The 17783-nt window shown below is 40.3% G+C and overlaps 1 protein-coding gene across 1 annotated transcript in view; it reads left to right on the top strand.

Moving 5' to 3' along the window:
* LOC133526793 (dmX-like protein 2) overlaps positions 1-17783 on the top strand; it is a 75209-nt gene that overhangs the window by 5294 nt on the left and 52132 nt on the right. The window contains exons 3-10 of the mRNA XM_061863573.1: positions 6410-6563; positions 9352-9431; positions 11451-11580; positions 12158-12278; positions 13014-13199; positions 15138-15265; positions 16449-16609; positions 17148-17220. Coding sequence (XP_061719557.1) covers positions 6410-6563; positions 9352-9431; positions 11451-11580; positions 12158-12278; positions 13014-13199; positions 15138-15265; positions 16449-16609; positions 17148-17220 — 1033 coding nt within the window. The remainder of the gene's footprint in view (positions 1-6409; positions 6564-9351; positions 9432-11450; positions 11581-12157; positions 12279-13013; positions 13200-15137; positions 15266-16448; positions 16610-17147; positions 17221-17783) is intronic.

The following is a 17783-nucleotide window of genomic DNA, read 5'->3' as shown; positions in this document are numbered from 1 at the left end:
TCGAGCGTAAAATGCATTCTGTAACAATAAATTGTTCTTAATGTCGAAAAACTAGTTCCAAACTTGGCACCGTTTCAGATACCACTTCTAGTGTCAAATGCGAATTATATTTTATCCTTTACTTTTTTTGTTACGATAAATGTTTGTCGTATGTTGTAGTCTTCAAATGCCTTTAAATTGATGCCACGTATTGATAATGCTAATTAAGCAATTTAGTAGGGCGGTCATATAAATTATTGCAGTTCATTTCATACCGGCTTTCGGCATAACGTACTGTATCGTTTGTATTTATGTATAGGTCGTTAGTGCCATTCATGTTGTTCTTGGCATGGTTATTCTTGAATAAAGAGTATATTGCTGCATATAAATACGAGTATATACCTAAGAAATGAATTTAAACACTACTGACCTAGTTTGTTATGTATAGTTAAGTAGGTTTTAGTCTTTAAGTGTTGGAGAATATGTAATATGAACGTTGTAGTTTTTATGTCCAAAATATTTCGTATCTATGAGTATACCAGCTTTGTATCGTATGTATATAGAGGTAGGGAAATGTACACTAACAATATTATCATACAATGTCAGCTGACATCCGCAGCATGGTTCCAGGATTAATTTATCTAATAACAGTGAGTAACATTCCAATTGATTAGCGATGTAGTGAATAAAACAATATGACCAGTAATCGTTCTCTGTCTCTTTCTATGAACTTTAGAAAGAAACGCAAAAACGACCCAAATATTGAGTACCTCTGTTACCCGACTGACGAAAATGAGACCACATAATCATTACTACAGCCTGTATGTCCTAAAGTTAGTCACAAGCCTCTCATCTCATCTTCCCCACGAAGATATTCAAATGTGAGTGAAGTCTTCAATGCGCATTCGATTGCACATTTTAATTTCTTCCCAGAATCCTACTCCGGTATGCATTGCAGGTTTTCTCTCATGGTTTATATTATGTTTATATTATACTTACAAGCTACACATGTAATCTTATGATAAAGATTATTTTGTCACAATGCGTCAGTGATAATTCAATTAAAATGTAAATATTGATAGTTTACAGGATGAATCCATAACCACAATTTATTTACAAATAAACGTTCAATAAGTCATCTAAGGTGCCCTCTACTTTTTCTATTATTTCCATTGCATTCGAGCTGTTGACGGCGGAGAGAAAAGACCGAAATTTGATGTTTATGAGGGGGCGTAAAGTCAGGTAATTAGAAAGAAACATAAGATTAGGGCAGTAAATTTGCGTCGGAGGATTTCAGTCGCGCGGCTTTTGGCAATTTCGTCAATATCTCTGAAAGTATATATACTTATTTAGAACATAAACAGTCCCTTTTACTGTTATGGTATGCAGGGTAACGGTAACCAATTGAAATTATATGAAACCAATAAAAAATATTTTTTCGAAAAGCAAAATGACCATTCACCGGCTAGTGTCCATTTTCGAAATTAAGTACAATGTCGCTCACATCCATTTAAACAAATAAAATTTTCTCTCAGTATATACCTACTTATACTTCTCAGTAAAACAAATATGATAGATTCGTCGCATGCAAATTAAGTATGTCACGATCACGACTGTTGTAACCAATAGGAAGCGAACACTAGAGAATGCTTATCGAGTCACGTTCAATTTGGGATTGAATTTAAACGGCATTAACATCGTGATGAACCGATGTCAGAACCGATGTACTTTATGCGTAAAGGCTTTATTAACAATAATTAGTACCTACAGTTTTTTTTTTTTTTTTTTTTTTTTTATAATACGTCGGTGGCAAACAAGCATACGGCCCGCCTGATGGTAAGCAGCCTCCGTAGCCTATGTACGCCTGCAACTCCAGAGGAGTTACATGCGCGTTGCCGACCCTAAACCCGCCCCCCCTCATTGAGCTCTGGCTGACAGTAAGATTCAAGATCAAGTCGAGACTTATGACCTCATATTTCTCGCGTTGTCCCGGCGTTTAGCAACGGCTCATGCCTCATGCCCCATGCTCAGCCTGGGGTCAGCTTGGCTACTTATCACAAGAATTGGCATAGGCACTAGTTTTTACGAAAGCAACTGCCATCTGACCTTCCAAATCTGCAAGTTAGAAACGTGTCAGATTATTTACGCGTGTATTATAGTATTTTTGTTCTGAGAGACGAGTAAAGTGATATTTTGGTCTTAGGCTACATAAGATACATATTTTGCAGTTATTCGCAGTTTAATTCATGCACTCGTGACTTAAATTGGATTGCAAATCAATACTGTCTGAGCCACGTGATTTCAATTCGCCGACGGACTACCGGACGCATCCGGAGCTCTGTGCAAAGATCACTTAATAAATGGACTACGAGTTTCTAGTAGTCAATATATAAAATGTCAGTACCTATAAGTCAGTCAGTAAGTTTAAGTAAGTCTATACTATGTAATAATTGTAAAATTAAAATATTTGTTGAAGAATAAATTAATGTACTATGCGATACGTATGTTATACTAAGATAGTTATTAATATTTGCAAGGCAAAATAGTTGAACCAAATTGTACCTACCTATTGACCATCTTACTATATACACTAGTTTTTGCAAATAAATTATTTACTTTCTTTGGAAAAATGTTTTAGGCATTATTACATAGGAAAACTAGTGTCGCCGCAACTGAATCCGATTCAACAGAAGGTTCGGTTTTGCTCTATATTTTCGGCCTTAACATGATTATTATGCCGAAACAGAAATTTGCTGAAACAATTTGCATTCTGAATGGGTGTAGGTACCTGGTGTGGTGGCTTCATATTCCTTTTCGTCCCGACAGTTAAGTGCGCTTCGGCCCGACCCTGCCCGGTCTGGTCGGTGTGAATCAATTTTGTATTGAGTTGGGACTTTGAGCCTCAATTACGGAAACAATATACAAATATGCGAATACATTTTGATAAACTCATAATATGAACAGAACAAGGTGACCGTATAGTACCTAATGTAGAGCTATAAATGGCCACGGGCAATTGTACTTGATTATGCTTATTGTAAATTATGAAGCCTTCATAAAGTAGGTACAGTAATTGTAAATGACTTGCCCAATGTCAAAAGTACGCGACTCTTTGCCATACAGACTTACGGAAAAACATTTTACCAAAGTAGTTAAACTACTTTGGTGCTTTAGATGATAATTCTTGAATATGTATTCTAGAGCGCCACAATAATAACACACATCAAATTCGTTTCATCTAGTTTCTGTACCCCTAGTGTAAATTTATTCGAAAGCATGAGTTTGCAAAACTTAACGCAAACGCGTACGTCACGCCACGCTATCGAATAATGTAGACTAGGGGCTTTGATTCATATTCGAGATTTTCCTTAACATTTGGGTAGTGCGTACTTGCATACATGATACAACCGATGCTATACAGCCTCGCTCGCTAGTAAATGCATAAAAGTTATTTATGTCACGTCATAAATGGTACTTAAAGGTATTTTTACAGGATAATCCTCACATAAATATCTGAAACGTAACAGTACGTACAGTCAGTATCTATAGTAGCGTATGAATAAAAAACAGGCCAAAAGCATATCGGGCCTTGCTCAGTGTGGGGTTCCGTAGTTCGTCCGTCACAATAGACATTGAATCAAACGGCAGTACATCGCTTTGTACTTCTTTTTACTATGAAGGGAAGACTGCGATAACTATATGATTGCTAATACTCGCATGTTCGCTATAGTTTTCATTGAATGTCTATAGTATGTTCTATTTTCACGTTTTTTTTTTTCATATTTTTTGGACCCATGGTTCAAAAGTTAGAGGCGGGGTACTCGTACACATGTTTGGTCTGACTCTATAATAAACGATTGACGCGCAGTCTGATCCGTTACTTTTGATGCTGCCTGTACAATCAGATTATTGCTTTGTAGTTGTAGTGTATAAACGTGCAAACATCTTAAGAATGGCTTGAACAAATCCCATTCATGATATGAGTAATAAAATTAATGATGGGTATATACATTTGTGCCATACCGTCATACCAACAACATTGCATTAATTCTAATTGCGTTTAGGTATTTTGTGCCGGCCCTTGTCTCGTAATACGTAGATTTTATAAAAACGAAATGATTATTTAGATAAGAATGTATCTAGAAAATTGTGGAACATGTAGCGCACTTTTAATAATGTATATCATAATAAATATACAATATATAAAATGGCAACTTAAGGTAGAGTTAGAAAGTATAGTTTCATCTGAATAAAATATTTTTCTTTGTAGAATTTGGTTAATTTATGTGACAACATCTAGTTATTCCCGCAACCTATACCATTACATAATAAGTACCTACCTATATGTATATTGTAACCATTCTGTGTTACACAATAGCTGTATTCGCTCGTTCAATCCATTTGTGGTAGAACATTTAAATCGTCCTGCACGTACTATACGTACATTCGATCTAAACACATGTGTATATTGAATGAACAGAACAAGATGCAAAAGTATGAACATATTTGTGTCTGCCCGCGATTTCGTCTGCGTGGGATGATAATGATTGATAAATATGCCCATCCTGGGGTCTTATCTCGATACGTACCAAATTTCATCTTAATTGGTTCAGCGGTTTAAGCGTGAAGACAAACAGGCAGAGAGTTACTTTCGCATTAATATAATAGAAATGTATTAGAAATGCATTATCCCTACTAATATTATTAATATTTGTTGGGATCATGTATTTCTAATGTACAATTGTAGCATGGTAACTGCATGTTTACCGACAATTGGTAGCCTTTATTTTAAAGGCATAAGGTCCACTCATGGCTAGTGTTGCTGTTAGTACAGTCGCCAGTGGATATACCGGACGTGTCAAGCTGCTCACAAATATCTGACGCCCCTATTGTCAAGCCGCTAGAGTGCGTGTTCAGATATTTTTGAGCACCTCGGCCGCTCCAGTACATCTAATGGCGACTGTACCTACATCAATCGCGTGCCGACATACATAACCGAGCCGGTGCTAATTCTTCGTACTTTGGATAGGATAAGAACTCTTTGTTTTAAAATAGGCAAGCCAATCGAGGTTTATACATCATGAATGTTACATTCATGATTCTTTGGCTGGCTTTACCTTTCATAAATTGCCACCGATTAAACATGCCTATTCTATGTACAGGCAAGTTCACAAACATCTTTACAAGCCAACTTTCAAAAGACTGATACCTCTATGATAGTCTTGTAAATATTTATTGAAAGTTGACTTGTAAAGGCGTTTGTGAATTCGACGATTTTTGGATATAATGGTCGGTGTTGTCCACGTGTCGGCGTGATAAAGACAGTGCCTGCCCATAACTTTCGAAGCGCGTTGTTGAAAATTCACGGTTATTTTATAACGGATACAGGTATTTTAGTATACTGTGCAAAATTTATCTTATTCACGAAAGCCGCAGGCTGGAGTTTTACAATTTCCCCCATGTTTCCATACAAACTAATCCGCTTTCTTTGCTCTTCAGTATACATTGTTGACGTCGAATATACCTAGTGCAGTATCTCAATTTATTGAAACGTTACGTAAAGCTGCTGGAGACTGTTTGTCTCGAGTTTATCGATTGTAGAAGTTTTAAGCACTGCGGTGTTAGCCACTGCGGAATATCTGCTTTACATACCTACATGCAGATGTCGTTCTGAGATTTATGTTTTACCTTGTCTTTCCTATTCCTGTTTCTCATACTGATTGAAATTACAAGAAGAATTTTAGGTTAGGGGGCGTCCATAAATTACGTGAGATGATTAAAGGGGGGAGGGGGTCGAGTCAAATCTCATCTAATCTCACGTTGGGGAGAGGGGGGGTCTCGACAAATATCACGCAATTTATTCTCTGATTGAAACAAAAAAAAAATTATACTATTTTGGTCCATTTAATCCAAATTGTATGTACATGCTTAAACTAGTCGTAAATAAAAGCACGAACCAAATTGTTTTTTCTTTTTACAATAAACAATCCAACGCGTTTACGTAATAAACCCACATTCTGAAAAATCTCACGTGAGATTGGGGGACGGGGGAGGGGGTTGAATAAAATCTCACGACATCTCACCAAGGGGGGAGGGAGGGTCAGAAAATTGAAAAAAACACCTCACGTAATTTATGGACGCCCCCTTACGGTCATAGAATTGTTGATCCATCTAAGGTTCAAGCTAATTTGGTTTTAATACTAGCGGTATTAGGTGTCAATGTAAATTAAACTCCGAACGGCGCAACAATTAAAGTCCGCGATTGTACTTTTCACCAAAAATTCCAGTGTTTTTACATTCGCAAACACGCCTTCATATCCCGAGCTATATATTCTGATGTGTCATTTTCTTGCAAAAAAAAAAAAAAGAATTCCACAACATAACTCATCTATCATCAGGTTTTTTTATATACCTAGTTCTTTGTTTCAAGGGTTTGGAGTACCGATGGGTGCAAACCGGTAAGCTCACTGCGGATGGACCAATCACTGCCCTTTCATGGAACTTGGAGGGCACGCGGCTCCTCACCGGTGGAAAGATCTTGCAGCTCTGGCACCAAGCCTCACTTTATCAAGAGGACAGCCAACGTAAGTCAAGTTCGCCATTTTGAATTTTATCTTTGATGGTCCGATTGCGTTCATTTGAATGCGTTGATGTCTAGTCGTTCCGGGCCGGGCGTATTTAAATAGGTACGAAATCCTGACGGGAACTTCAAACGTAATTTACGTAATAACGGTACTGTGTACTGTAAGCGCACGACACTTTGTCGTTAAACATCTCTACAAAGCATTCGCAACATGCCGGGAAAAGTATGCTATCGGCTACTTCATCAGCCGTCTAGTCGTCGTATGTCGCCTAGCCTAGTCTGCATCCATTAAGAAATAGAAAAAATCGTTTTATTTAATATACATATATGCACTTTCATACTACAACGAGCTCACACAATACAAAACTGATCGCCTTTAGTCTTCTTTTTGTCGTGTTTTGTAGTAACGTGCACCCATGAGCATGTTAAAAGAAGAAAAGTGGAACTTTTTGGGTAGAATATGTTAAAATTGTACAGTACCAACTAAAAGTAAAGTTGTGAGCCATCTAAATATTAGCTACGCGATTATTCATGGATTCGTATTTTGTCCTTTAAACACGTAAAATGTCATCCGGAACCAAAGTTACAAAACGATTCCCTGAGCGAAGAACTTTTTTCATTGAGGGTTATTCTTCCACAATTCTCCGATAAAAAAAGCGCTGGTGGCTTAGCGGTTAGAGCGTGCGACTTGCAATCCGGAGGTCGCGGGTTCAAACCCCAGCTCGTACCAATGAGTTTTTCGAAACTTATGTACGAAATATCATTTGATATTTACCAGTCGTTTTTCGAAGAAGGAAAACATCGTCGGCTTACCCTGTGGGTTGGAAGGTCAGATAGCAGTCGTTTTCGTAAAGGCTAGTGCCTACGCCAAATCTTGGGATTAGTTATCAAGCGGACCCCAGGCTCGCAGAGCCGTGGCAAAATGCCGGGACAACGCGAGGAAGAAGAAGGAACTCTCCGATAAAAAATGTCATACATAAATGTATCAGTCCGAAATCCTTTAAAAGCATAATAAATCAATCGCTAAGATATGCTGTTCACGTGATTATAAAATGTAATTCACTTATGCTGTTCACGTGACTAAGGTATAATGTAATTTTACTTTTGTCTAAAACACGATATGACTCAGGTTTTATCAGAGTGTACTCAGTGTTAGCACACTGAGATAATGGATAGTATGGATTATCTTATTTTGGGCGCTACTTTAATAAATCATTTTTTTTTATTGCATTAAAGTGAGTACAAAAAGTGTTAGTATTTACAAAAGTTCATCACAATCTGCCAAGATCCAGCACGCAATATATATCTTATTGTACTAGTACCTACATCTAAGACTACGAACGAAATTAACTTAGCTATATCTAGTCATGAAATTATTAAAAATATGCCTCTACAAACCTTTACACGACAAATATTCTTGTAGGGAGTAAAATTGCTTGTTCATAAGCCATTCATGTAATTTTCTAAGGAAGAGTGGTTGTGGACATTCTCTTATTTCTATCGGAATGCTGTTATACACTTTTATTGCCATGCAGTAACAATTCCTGCTGCATAATTTAGATTTTGCTTTAGGCAGCACAAGTTTGGTAGGGTATCTAGTATTAAAACTACATACACCCTTTAACTGTGTGAATAGTTCTGGATATGTTATTACAAATATACCTACTTCTAGTACAAACATTAGTAGTAAGACCTCTGTCGCTGTCGTTTAATGGAACATGGGACCAAATACATTTAGGATTTTTTGAGCGGAGTCTATCCACGATATTAATTCCAGGGGTGTCTAATGCGCATTGCCAGCTTTTTAAAAAACCTTCCTTTTTTGCTTCATTGAGGAACCCTCGAAAGTCCATTCCGCAGCCTTTGTGCGCGTCATTTTATATAAACTACTTAACAGACAATAAAATACATAGCATCCATATTAAAGCGTGTGCTTTTCCATAGGCTGTGTCGATCACTTAGGTAATATTTAAGTCATATTATTTAAAATAGAACACAATAGTACAATTTACGAACGAATGTAATTAACCCGAGTATAATTAATTGCTTGAGCAATTTTATTACATAACATAATGAAATAATCGATTATGAATAAATTTAAGGCTCGTGTCGTACACAAGTTTTAACTATGCCGTGTAAACTTTAGACATTGCATAAATAACCATATTTTGCTGTAGGTCTCATTTAATTTTTACAATAAAGGCTAAAATGAAAATGTCCACCACAATATAACCTCATGAATTATGACAACCTAATTAATCAGAAGATCAGCGCTGGAGGTCTCCAACAATATGTTGAGATGAGGCTATTTCGTGGCACTTTATTTTCTCTACATTTTGTTATGTGTAAATTGTCTCGTGTGTAAACGAACAAAAAATATTATATTCTAATGAGTGAGACAGAACGTAACTCAAGACTCACCGAATAAGTAATTATGTCTGTATATATGCGTAGGGCCCTGTTCATAATATTCTGAAACACGTTGCTCCCTGTCCAATCGGGCTTCTTTCAGTATGAGCGTTTTCGCTTTATTCTATGCTCCTACCATTTCTTTATATGTTCTGTATGTTGACTTCTCGCCGGTTGGTAAAGTTTGCCAAATCCTACCCTGACGTCGTTGTTATATTGCCTTAGGGGTAGTTGGAGAGTACAATTATCTGATGGATTAACGCCACTCAGCAGTGAGCTATGAAAATTAAGTGAACGTTTTAATGTTTGTTGGTTTGGTGAAACCGGCACTTGGTCACATGCAATTCATAGTGACAGTTATGGTATTACTTTCATTGCAGCAAGCTCCGGTGTAACATTCCAAATCGGCGGCAGCGACAAAGACGACAAGCCGCCAAAGTTGCAGGATGAAGAAGAGCCTGTAAGTCTAACCCCTTACTGCATACGGTGCCATATATAATTTTAAACTCTATTGATAGCTATTAGCTACTAAAGTTCATTGCTAAACTATTTTTTTATGACATGAAATAAGGGACTAAGAGTAAATAATTCTCGTGACAGAGTGTATTTTTTTCATGTGACATAAAGCTATTTAAATTTAACCGAATAAAGGCTTAAAATTGCGTTTTTACGAGGCTCAGCAAAAGACAAAAAAACGAATTTCACTCGTTTAATACGATTACGTAACCCCATGTGTGAAAATTCTCATTTAGACAGATATCCCTGTAGTGCAAATTTTCCATTTGACTTCAAATTGTCATGTATATAGATCTCCGCGTACAAATTTCCATCCTAAATTTATATTAATTACTACAGAATTTATATTTAAAAAGATGCGTCCGATATACCTTTAAATAAAAAGTTATCTGCTAAATCTAGAAATAAGATCTTTAGTGGAGCTCTGTAGAGTTAGAAACAATCCGTTTAACGGACAGATCCTAACAGATAAGATAACATTCTAAATTGACTGTTTACTTCCATCATGCTCTAATTTAAATAACAACTCTATACTGGTCATCACAAGGTCGCTCCTTCAATGAACACATTAGTAAGATAAGAGGTTTACTAAGTAAGTGCCAAAATGGAAGTATGCACTGGCAGTGTGATATCATTGTTTGTTGTTACCTGATATCAGTTGATATGGAATACGGACGTGATCTAATTTAATTATGTATATGCACATCAGCTTCTTTTTGAAAGAGCAACGTACTTTGAAATATAATTAACATGTGCTAATTTGTCATATGTTTGTTTTGATTAACCAATAAGCAAACATTTTGATGTAGTATAAAATTATATTAATAAAGGTGGCAGACTAATGCTTAATACATTATTTTAATTCAATTTGTATTCCTATGAAGATCAACTCTCTCACAGCGGTTTATTTATACGTTGCGTATCTTCCATAAATTGTCTGTTTCGATCCTCCTCCGCTCCGTGTGGCTCCGTGTGTGGTGACACGGCTCAGGGTGGCTTTGAATTCATTTCTATTTCGTCACCTTCTTATATTGTCCTCATTGTGTTTGTTTGTTTCATCGACGTTCCTATGTGGTCACCTTCTTGACTCGTCCACATTCCTATGTAGTCCATGGTGCTGACTCGTCACCATTCCCATATCGATCACAATGTTATCTTGTCACCATTGCTGTCCCTTACAAAAACTGTCGCTTGCTGACATACGAATACGAATGGTGACGAGTTAGCACTGACCATATCGGATTATGGACAAGATAAGAAATTGACGATATAAGAATGTGGACCAGTTACGAAGGTAACGATTTAGGAATTGTATGCTGACGACAACTACTGTGGATGATTTATAAAGGTGACAACATGGGATTGTGGACGAAGACGTTCTGAGCCGATAACACAGCTCACTATTGTGTATAGAGTAGACCGCACCAGGTTATCGTGTAAACTTTACGATATATGACCGTAACATAAGAATGGGTACACAATTGCCATTTTCATTCCTTTCCTCCTTCTACAGGAGCATTCCACCGTTACGTAATCGACATTTGCACTCATTTTTTTGGTTTCCAAGCCTGATACTCTTTTGGCTTGTCTTTGTATCGTGTATTATTAGTATCATTTTAAAGCCACTTGTGTGCTTAAAAAACTTTATGACCTACTTTTACTATAATACGTAGGTAATTACAGTAATACGTTACTGAACGTAAGTTGACAAAAAAAATCGGCATTAAAGCAATACTATGAGCTACAATTACATATTGCTTAAATAATTGATTTTGTTAAAAAATACAAGATGGAAAACTTTCCACTTTCATGGAATGCTCCTAAAGCTAACCTGCGATACCCTGTCCAAACCCCAAATTGACACAATTGGCCGACGTTTTCCAATGAAAAAAAATCCGCAACTGTGAACCTTGTCTATAGCGGTTAAAGTCGATTTTGCATTAACAATTACATCCATTTGCAGGGTTGGCTGTGCGTATGGCAGTGTCAGACGGCGACGCCGGCGCATCACCTCGCCTTTTCACCAGACGGTGTCCTCTTCGCTACGTCGGGAGTCAACGATAGATTGGTTAAAATCTGGTACCAAAATAAAGGTATGTAATTCAATTTAATTGATCCATCAATTAGATATATGAACGGTAAAAAAGATTCAAGTAGTGTCTCTAGCAAAGAGAATTTGAAATAGAGGTGGATTGTCAAAGAAAATTTTGTAGCCACATTTTTACTGCCATCTTTCGATACATGATTAAAATATTATATTTTTTGTTTTTGACTGTAGGTATCATTCGCCGTTTAGAAAAAATATAGTCGGCATACTTCACATAGAACCTACCTTATATTTCACCGTCCATTTAATAAAAAAAAACATTAGCCGAAGCCATTAGCCAAATTTTAAATTTCTAAGGTGGCTAGTTTTAAAACTCCAATTCAATTGTAATAAACAGGTCTCTTTCGTTGTTTAAATTTTCCGGTTACAATACAGATTTAAACGCCCTGCGTTTGATATCTGTTCATCTGATTAATGTGTACCTCACGTATTAAGCCTTACTCACGTGCTGTGTATTAGACAATTGTATTTACATTTTTACTACGCGGTTACAATCTCTGCCGTTTAGGAGTTACAGTAAATGGTGCTACAACTGGTTATTAATGTGGTAGTTTGTATTGCAGTATTGATACACGCGCAAGGCGAGCACGCGTCGTCCGACCTCAACTACACGTTCATATACGTCGCGCATCCGCGGGCGGTCACGCATCTGTCATGGCGGAAAACGAGCAAATATATGCCCAAGTGAGTCTTACTTAAACGTAGATAAGAAGTGGTAAACTACAGCTTTACAGTGTAATATCTGTCTTACAATTTACAAACAATGCGCAATTGTTGTATACAAGTCGTTTAGTTTTCTGATAAGGAAGTTTTGTAACATTTTAGAACGTTTTCGTAATTGTTAATGTTTAATATGAGTGTTGGAATGCAATAAGTGCAACAACTAACTGTATATTGAGGAACTATAAAATGTAGTTTCATGTATCAAAAATTAATTAATTGTATAAGATGAAGAAGAAAAGAAAAAACCTTGCCCCTAGTATGTAAGCCGTAGAAGATGACGCTGTACACTACAGCGTCATAGGTGACGTTATCTATGAAAAGGGACCTTATTGTCGATGGCGCTTCCGCCGTAGTAAACGATGCTCCGATACAAATACAACGCTGCGCGACGCAGTGCGGCGTAAGCGCCATCGACAATAAGGTCCCTTTTCATTGATAATGCCACATATGCTTATATGTTTAGAAATAGCATTTCATAGTATTAAGTTTATTATAAAAATATGTTTTACTTATAGGAAACTATAGGGCTATAGCATAAGAAATTCTAGCTGGTAGCTTATTTACTTACGTGTTTTATAAGACTGTTTGTTTCTAAAAAATAAATTGAATTGTCATACATCACTTTTTGACAAACAGAATGACCGCATAATATACGGAGCTATGCAGCGCCATCTTTAACTTAATCTATATTTCCAGGGGCAGCGTCGGCAACGTGCTAGTGACGTCATGCGTGGACAACATCTGTCGCGTGTGGTCGGAGACGCTACTGCCGGACGACGAGTGGGGCGGCTGCGTGACGGCGCACAGCCGCTCGCCGCCGCGCCGCCAGCGCGCCACGCACCGCCACAAGCACCGCTTCATGCAACGCCTGAAGCACATGAAGTGAGTGTCGGTACTGTAGGGTAGTGGACCGCGTGTGTCGGAGACGCTACTGCCGGACGACGAGTGGGGCGGCTGCGTGACGGCGCACAGCCGCTCGCCGCCGCGCCGCCAGCGCGCCACGCACCGCCACAAGCACCGCTTCATGCAACGCCTGAAGCACATGAAGTGAGTGTCGGTACTGTAGGGTAGTGGACCGCGTGTGTCGGAGACGCTACTGCCGGACGACGAGTGGGGCGGCTGCGTGACGGCGCACAGCCGCTCGCCGCCGCGCCGCCAGCGCGCCACGCACCGCCACAAGCACCGCTTCATGCAACGCCTGAAGCACATGAAGTGAGTGTCGGTACTGTAGGGTAGTGGACCGCGTGTGTCGGAGACGCTACTGCCGGACGACGAGTGGGGCGGCTGCGTGACGGCGCACAGCCGCTCGCCGCCGCGCCGCCAGCGCGCCACGCACCGCCACAAGCACCGCTTCATACAACGCCTGAAGCACATGAAGTGAGTGTCGGTACTGTAGGGTAGTGGACCGCGTGTATCGGAGACGCTACTGCCGGACGACGAGTGGGGCGGCTGCGTGACGGCGCACAGCCGCTCGCCGCCGCGCCGCCAGCGCGCCACGCACCGCCACAAGCACCGCTTCATGCAACGCCTGAAGCACATGAAGTGAGTGTCGGTACTGTAGGGTAGTGGACCGCGTGTGTCGGAGACGCTACTGCCGGACGACGAGTGGGGCGGCTGCGTGACGGCGCACAGCCGCTCGCCGCCGCGCCGCCAGCGCGCCACGCACCGCCACAAGCACCGCTTCATGCAACGCCTGAAGCACATGAAGTGAGTGTCGGTACTGTAGGGTAGTGGACCGCGTGTATACTGCCGGACGACGAGTGGGGCGGCTGCGTGACGGCGCACAGCCGCTCGCCGCCGCGCCGCCAGCGCGCCACGCACCGCCACAAGCACCGCTTCATGCAACGCCTGAAGCACATGAAGTGAGTGTCGGTACTGTAGGGTAGTGGACCGCGTGTGTCGGAGACGCTACTGCCGGACGACGAGTGGGGCGGCTGCGTGACGGCGCACAGCCGCTCGCCGCCGCGCCGCCAGCGCGCCACGCACCGCCACAAGCACCGCTTCATGCAACGCCTGAAGCACATGAAGTGAGTGTCGGTACTGTAGGGTAGTGGACCGCGTGTGTCGGAGACGCTACTGCCGGACGACGAGTGGGGCGGCTGCGTGACGGCGCACAGCCGCTCGCCGCCGCGCCGCCAGCGCGCCACGCACCGCCACAAGCACCGCTTCATGCAACGCCTGAAGCACATGAAGTGAGTGTCGGTACTGTAGGGTAGTGGACCGCGTGTGTCGGAGACGCTACTGCCGGACGACGAGTGGGGCGGCTGCGTGACGGCGCACAGCCGCTCGCCGCCGCGCCGCCAGCGCGCCACGCACCGCCACAAGCACCGCTTCATGCAACGCCTGAAGCACATGAAGTGAGTGTCGGTACTGTAGGGTAGTGGACCGCGTGTGTCGGAGACGCTACTGCCGGACGACGAGTGGGGCGGCTGCGTGACGGCGCACAGCCGCTCGCCGCCGCGCCGCCAGCGCGCCACGCACCGCCACAAGCACCGCTTCATGCAACGCCTGAAGCACATGAAGTGAGTGTCGGTACTGTAGGGTAGTGGACCGCGTGTGTCGGAGACGCTACTGCCGGACGACGAGTGGGGCGGCTGCGTGTTGGCGCACAGAAGAAATATTTCTGAAGATTAATACAGGATGGGGTAAATATTTCAACACAATCCATAAAGACGCACTGTGTGAGTATGAGAAGTGAAAAGTATTGTATTTCCAAACCAATTTGTCAGAAGCAATTGCACGAAAATCAAAATTATAATGAAAGATCGATATTTAAAACCTACTCCTTGTCTCCTTACTAAAGCAATATATTTTTTGCAGGACCTGCTTCCACATACGACGGAACGCGCAATCGTCTAAGCAGCCCGGGGCGCCCATCCCCACTTTACCGTCGACGTATAGTGCACACGACTTCCACAACCCTTATCACGCCACATCTTATACTGGAGGTAAATACTTAGGGTCGGTTGCACCAAACCGTCTGTCACCGTTAAAGCGTTCGCAAAATTTTATTGTATGGGAAGTTTCATAGATCTCTGTTACGTGACGTTGATCAGTCTGTTAACTGTGTTTGGTGCAACTGGCACTTAATCAATTATTATTTAGGCCGACTTCTTGTCGATTTTTTTCGTTAGATTTGGATAAAATTTTACTAGTTTGAAGAGGTTAGTTCTGGGTAGAATAAATACGAAATCTCAATTTGCGACTAAAATAATTTAAGAAATTTGCCGTTGAGTTACGAAAATACCACCTTTTTGTAACTCAGTGGAAGAATTTTTTGGGACATAAATATACCTACTTTAGTCTTTGGACATAAGGTGAAATTCCGCTTATTATGTACAGCTTATTGGGTTACGAAAATACCATTCCATACGTTGTCGGAACTCAGTGAAGGTTTTTTTAGGACAAACGGTGAATTATGTACAGAATACTCTATATATCCGCCAAATTTAATAAAAATCTGACGAAAACAAAAAAATAACAACAAGTAAATATCGGTCCATTTAAAGCATGACCAGTGATATATGATCACGCGCCATGTTGCGGAATTTCAATGGATCTAAATTTTTCATACTAAACTGAACTGTCACTCTATACATGAGAATAACAGCGCTCTCTTGACAATTATAATATATTTCTGGTCGGGCTTTAAGTTCCATATCGCTCTTATGCCGATCTAATAAGTTCATGCTTATAACCTGCGGTTCTTATAGTTTTTAAATTGTTAAAATTCAACTAACAACATAAAACAGTCAACTGCCATCAGCAAAAATGCAACTAGAAAACAAAGGTTAGACGGAGTAAGAAAAACATTGGGGAAAGAGAACTATAATAGGGAATCCTCAGCTATTTCTCTGTTGCCATGTTGTACTGTTCCTCCGAGGAAAATAAACTATGTTTCTCTTCTGTAATTACTTTTAGGATTTTGGAACAACACCTGATTGGCATGGTCCGTGTCGATATTTAATATATCGATCGACGATTTGGTCTTAAACCCCCATAGTATCAGGGCTACAATTCATTTCTTTCTGTCCACACAAAATTCAACCAATTGGAGTCGTTTCTTTATCACACGAAGTGGTGTTTTATTTTATGTTTTCGATCAATAATACTTGTTTTGTGTTGTTTTAGGTCTTCATTTTCACCTAGCAGCATCTATAAACGCAGAGACAGACATTCCCTTAGTGCCATCGCTGGCCGGCGGCGGACGGTTTATACTGCACTGGCTACACAATAAGGAAATGCATTTCACCAGCCAAGCTGAAGCCATACTGCATGATCTTACTAAAAAGGTAAAGCGTATTGTTTACTGTTGTTGACTATTCTGTTGAACAGCAAACGAAAATTCACAACCAAGAGGCATTCCACGAAATAGTACATTACTATAGAGGCCGGGAAACAGGGTTGCAGGCCAAGTATATAGATATAGACGGATGAGCGTAGAGAGGCCGGATAGAGATACGCGGCCGGCAACCCCGATTCTCACCGAGATTTGTATAGTGCTTTTCTCAAACTTGTAATTAAAACAAAAAATTGTAGTCAATTTGTTTTGTGTCGACCTGCTCGACTCGCCATTCTACCAGCGGTATACAACCTTACGCGCGTAAGTCCGCGCGCCTGCGCGATGCGCCATGGCCGTTGCTTAGTAACGAATATGCACAACAGATCACCGTACCAAGCTAACTGAAAAATATTATTTGTTGATGATTGAATGCCAAGATGTTGTGTCACAATTTGACGTTAAAAAACAAAAGAAAGTTGCTTTACAGTCCTAGGTGTGTAGGGTAGTATGAAATTCCTTTACATATCATCAAATTTGTTTGGTAACAGGTTTTAGATAAAGAAGAGACTGAAGAAGGAGGTTCAGAACACACCACGCATCCGGACGGAGAGAATGACGCGAGTATGACATACTAATTCTTAATACATTTACATATTGTCCACGCATTCATAATGCATTCAGTGATTTACAGAATTTCTACGAAATTTTATCTTATGAACCTAATTATTTTTTTACATAACAAATCACTCCTTAATAAAATTATTTAAAAACTTCCGGTTTGAGAGGTCTTGATGTTTGTGACATAAAAGAGTAAAAATATAAATATGGCGCTTTCAATATTAGCTTGATTTTATGTTTAACTGGGCCGTACACACTGCCGTGTTTTTAGATACATTTATATAACATCGCTTGTCGTGTAATATTCACTCGGTCCACATGGTCAATGAGGTACAACTACCTCCATAACCTGTAATTCATATCTCATAATTATACCTCAGCAGGTGGCTTGGGCTAAGTAACTATGGCAACTGAAAGCTATATATTGAGTCGTTCGCAGGCAAAAGTTATCACTTTCTTAGATGTTAATAAGGCATAAATTACATTACCTTCCACCTAACAATTGTCTTCGAACGCCTCAATTGTGTAATAGATAGGCAAACGGCTTGGTTATATATACTATGCGC

This window comes from Cydia pomonella, chromosome 17, assembly GCF_033807575.1.
Source record: "Cydia pomonella isolate Wapato2018A chromosome 17, ilCydPomo1, whole genome shotgun sequence".
Lineage (NCBI taxonomy): Eukaryota > Metazoa > Arthropoda > Insecta > Lepidoptera > Tortricidae > Cydia > Cydia pomonella.
Note: the sequence above shows the minus strand (reverse complement) of the source record. Positions and strands in the feature narration are given on the sequence as shown.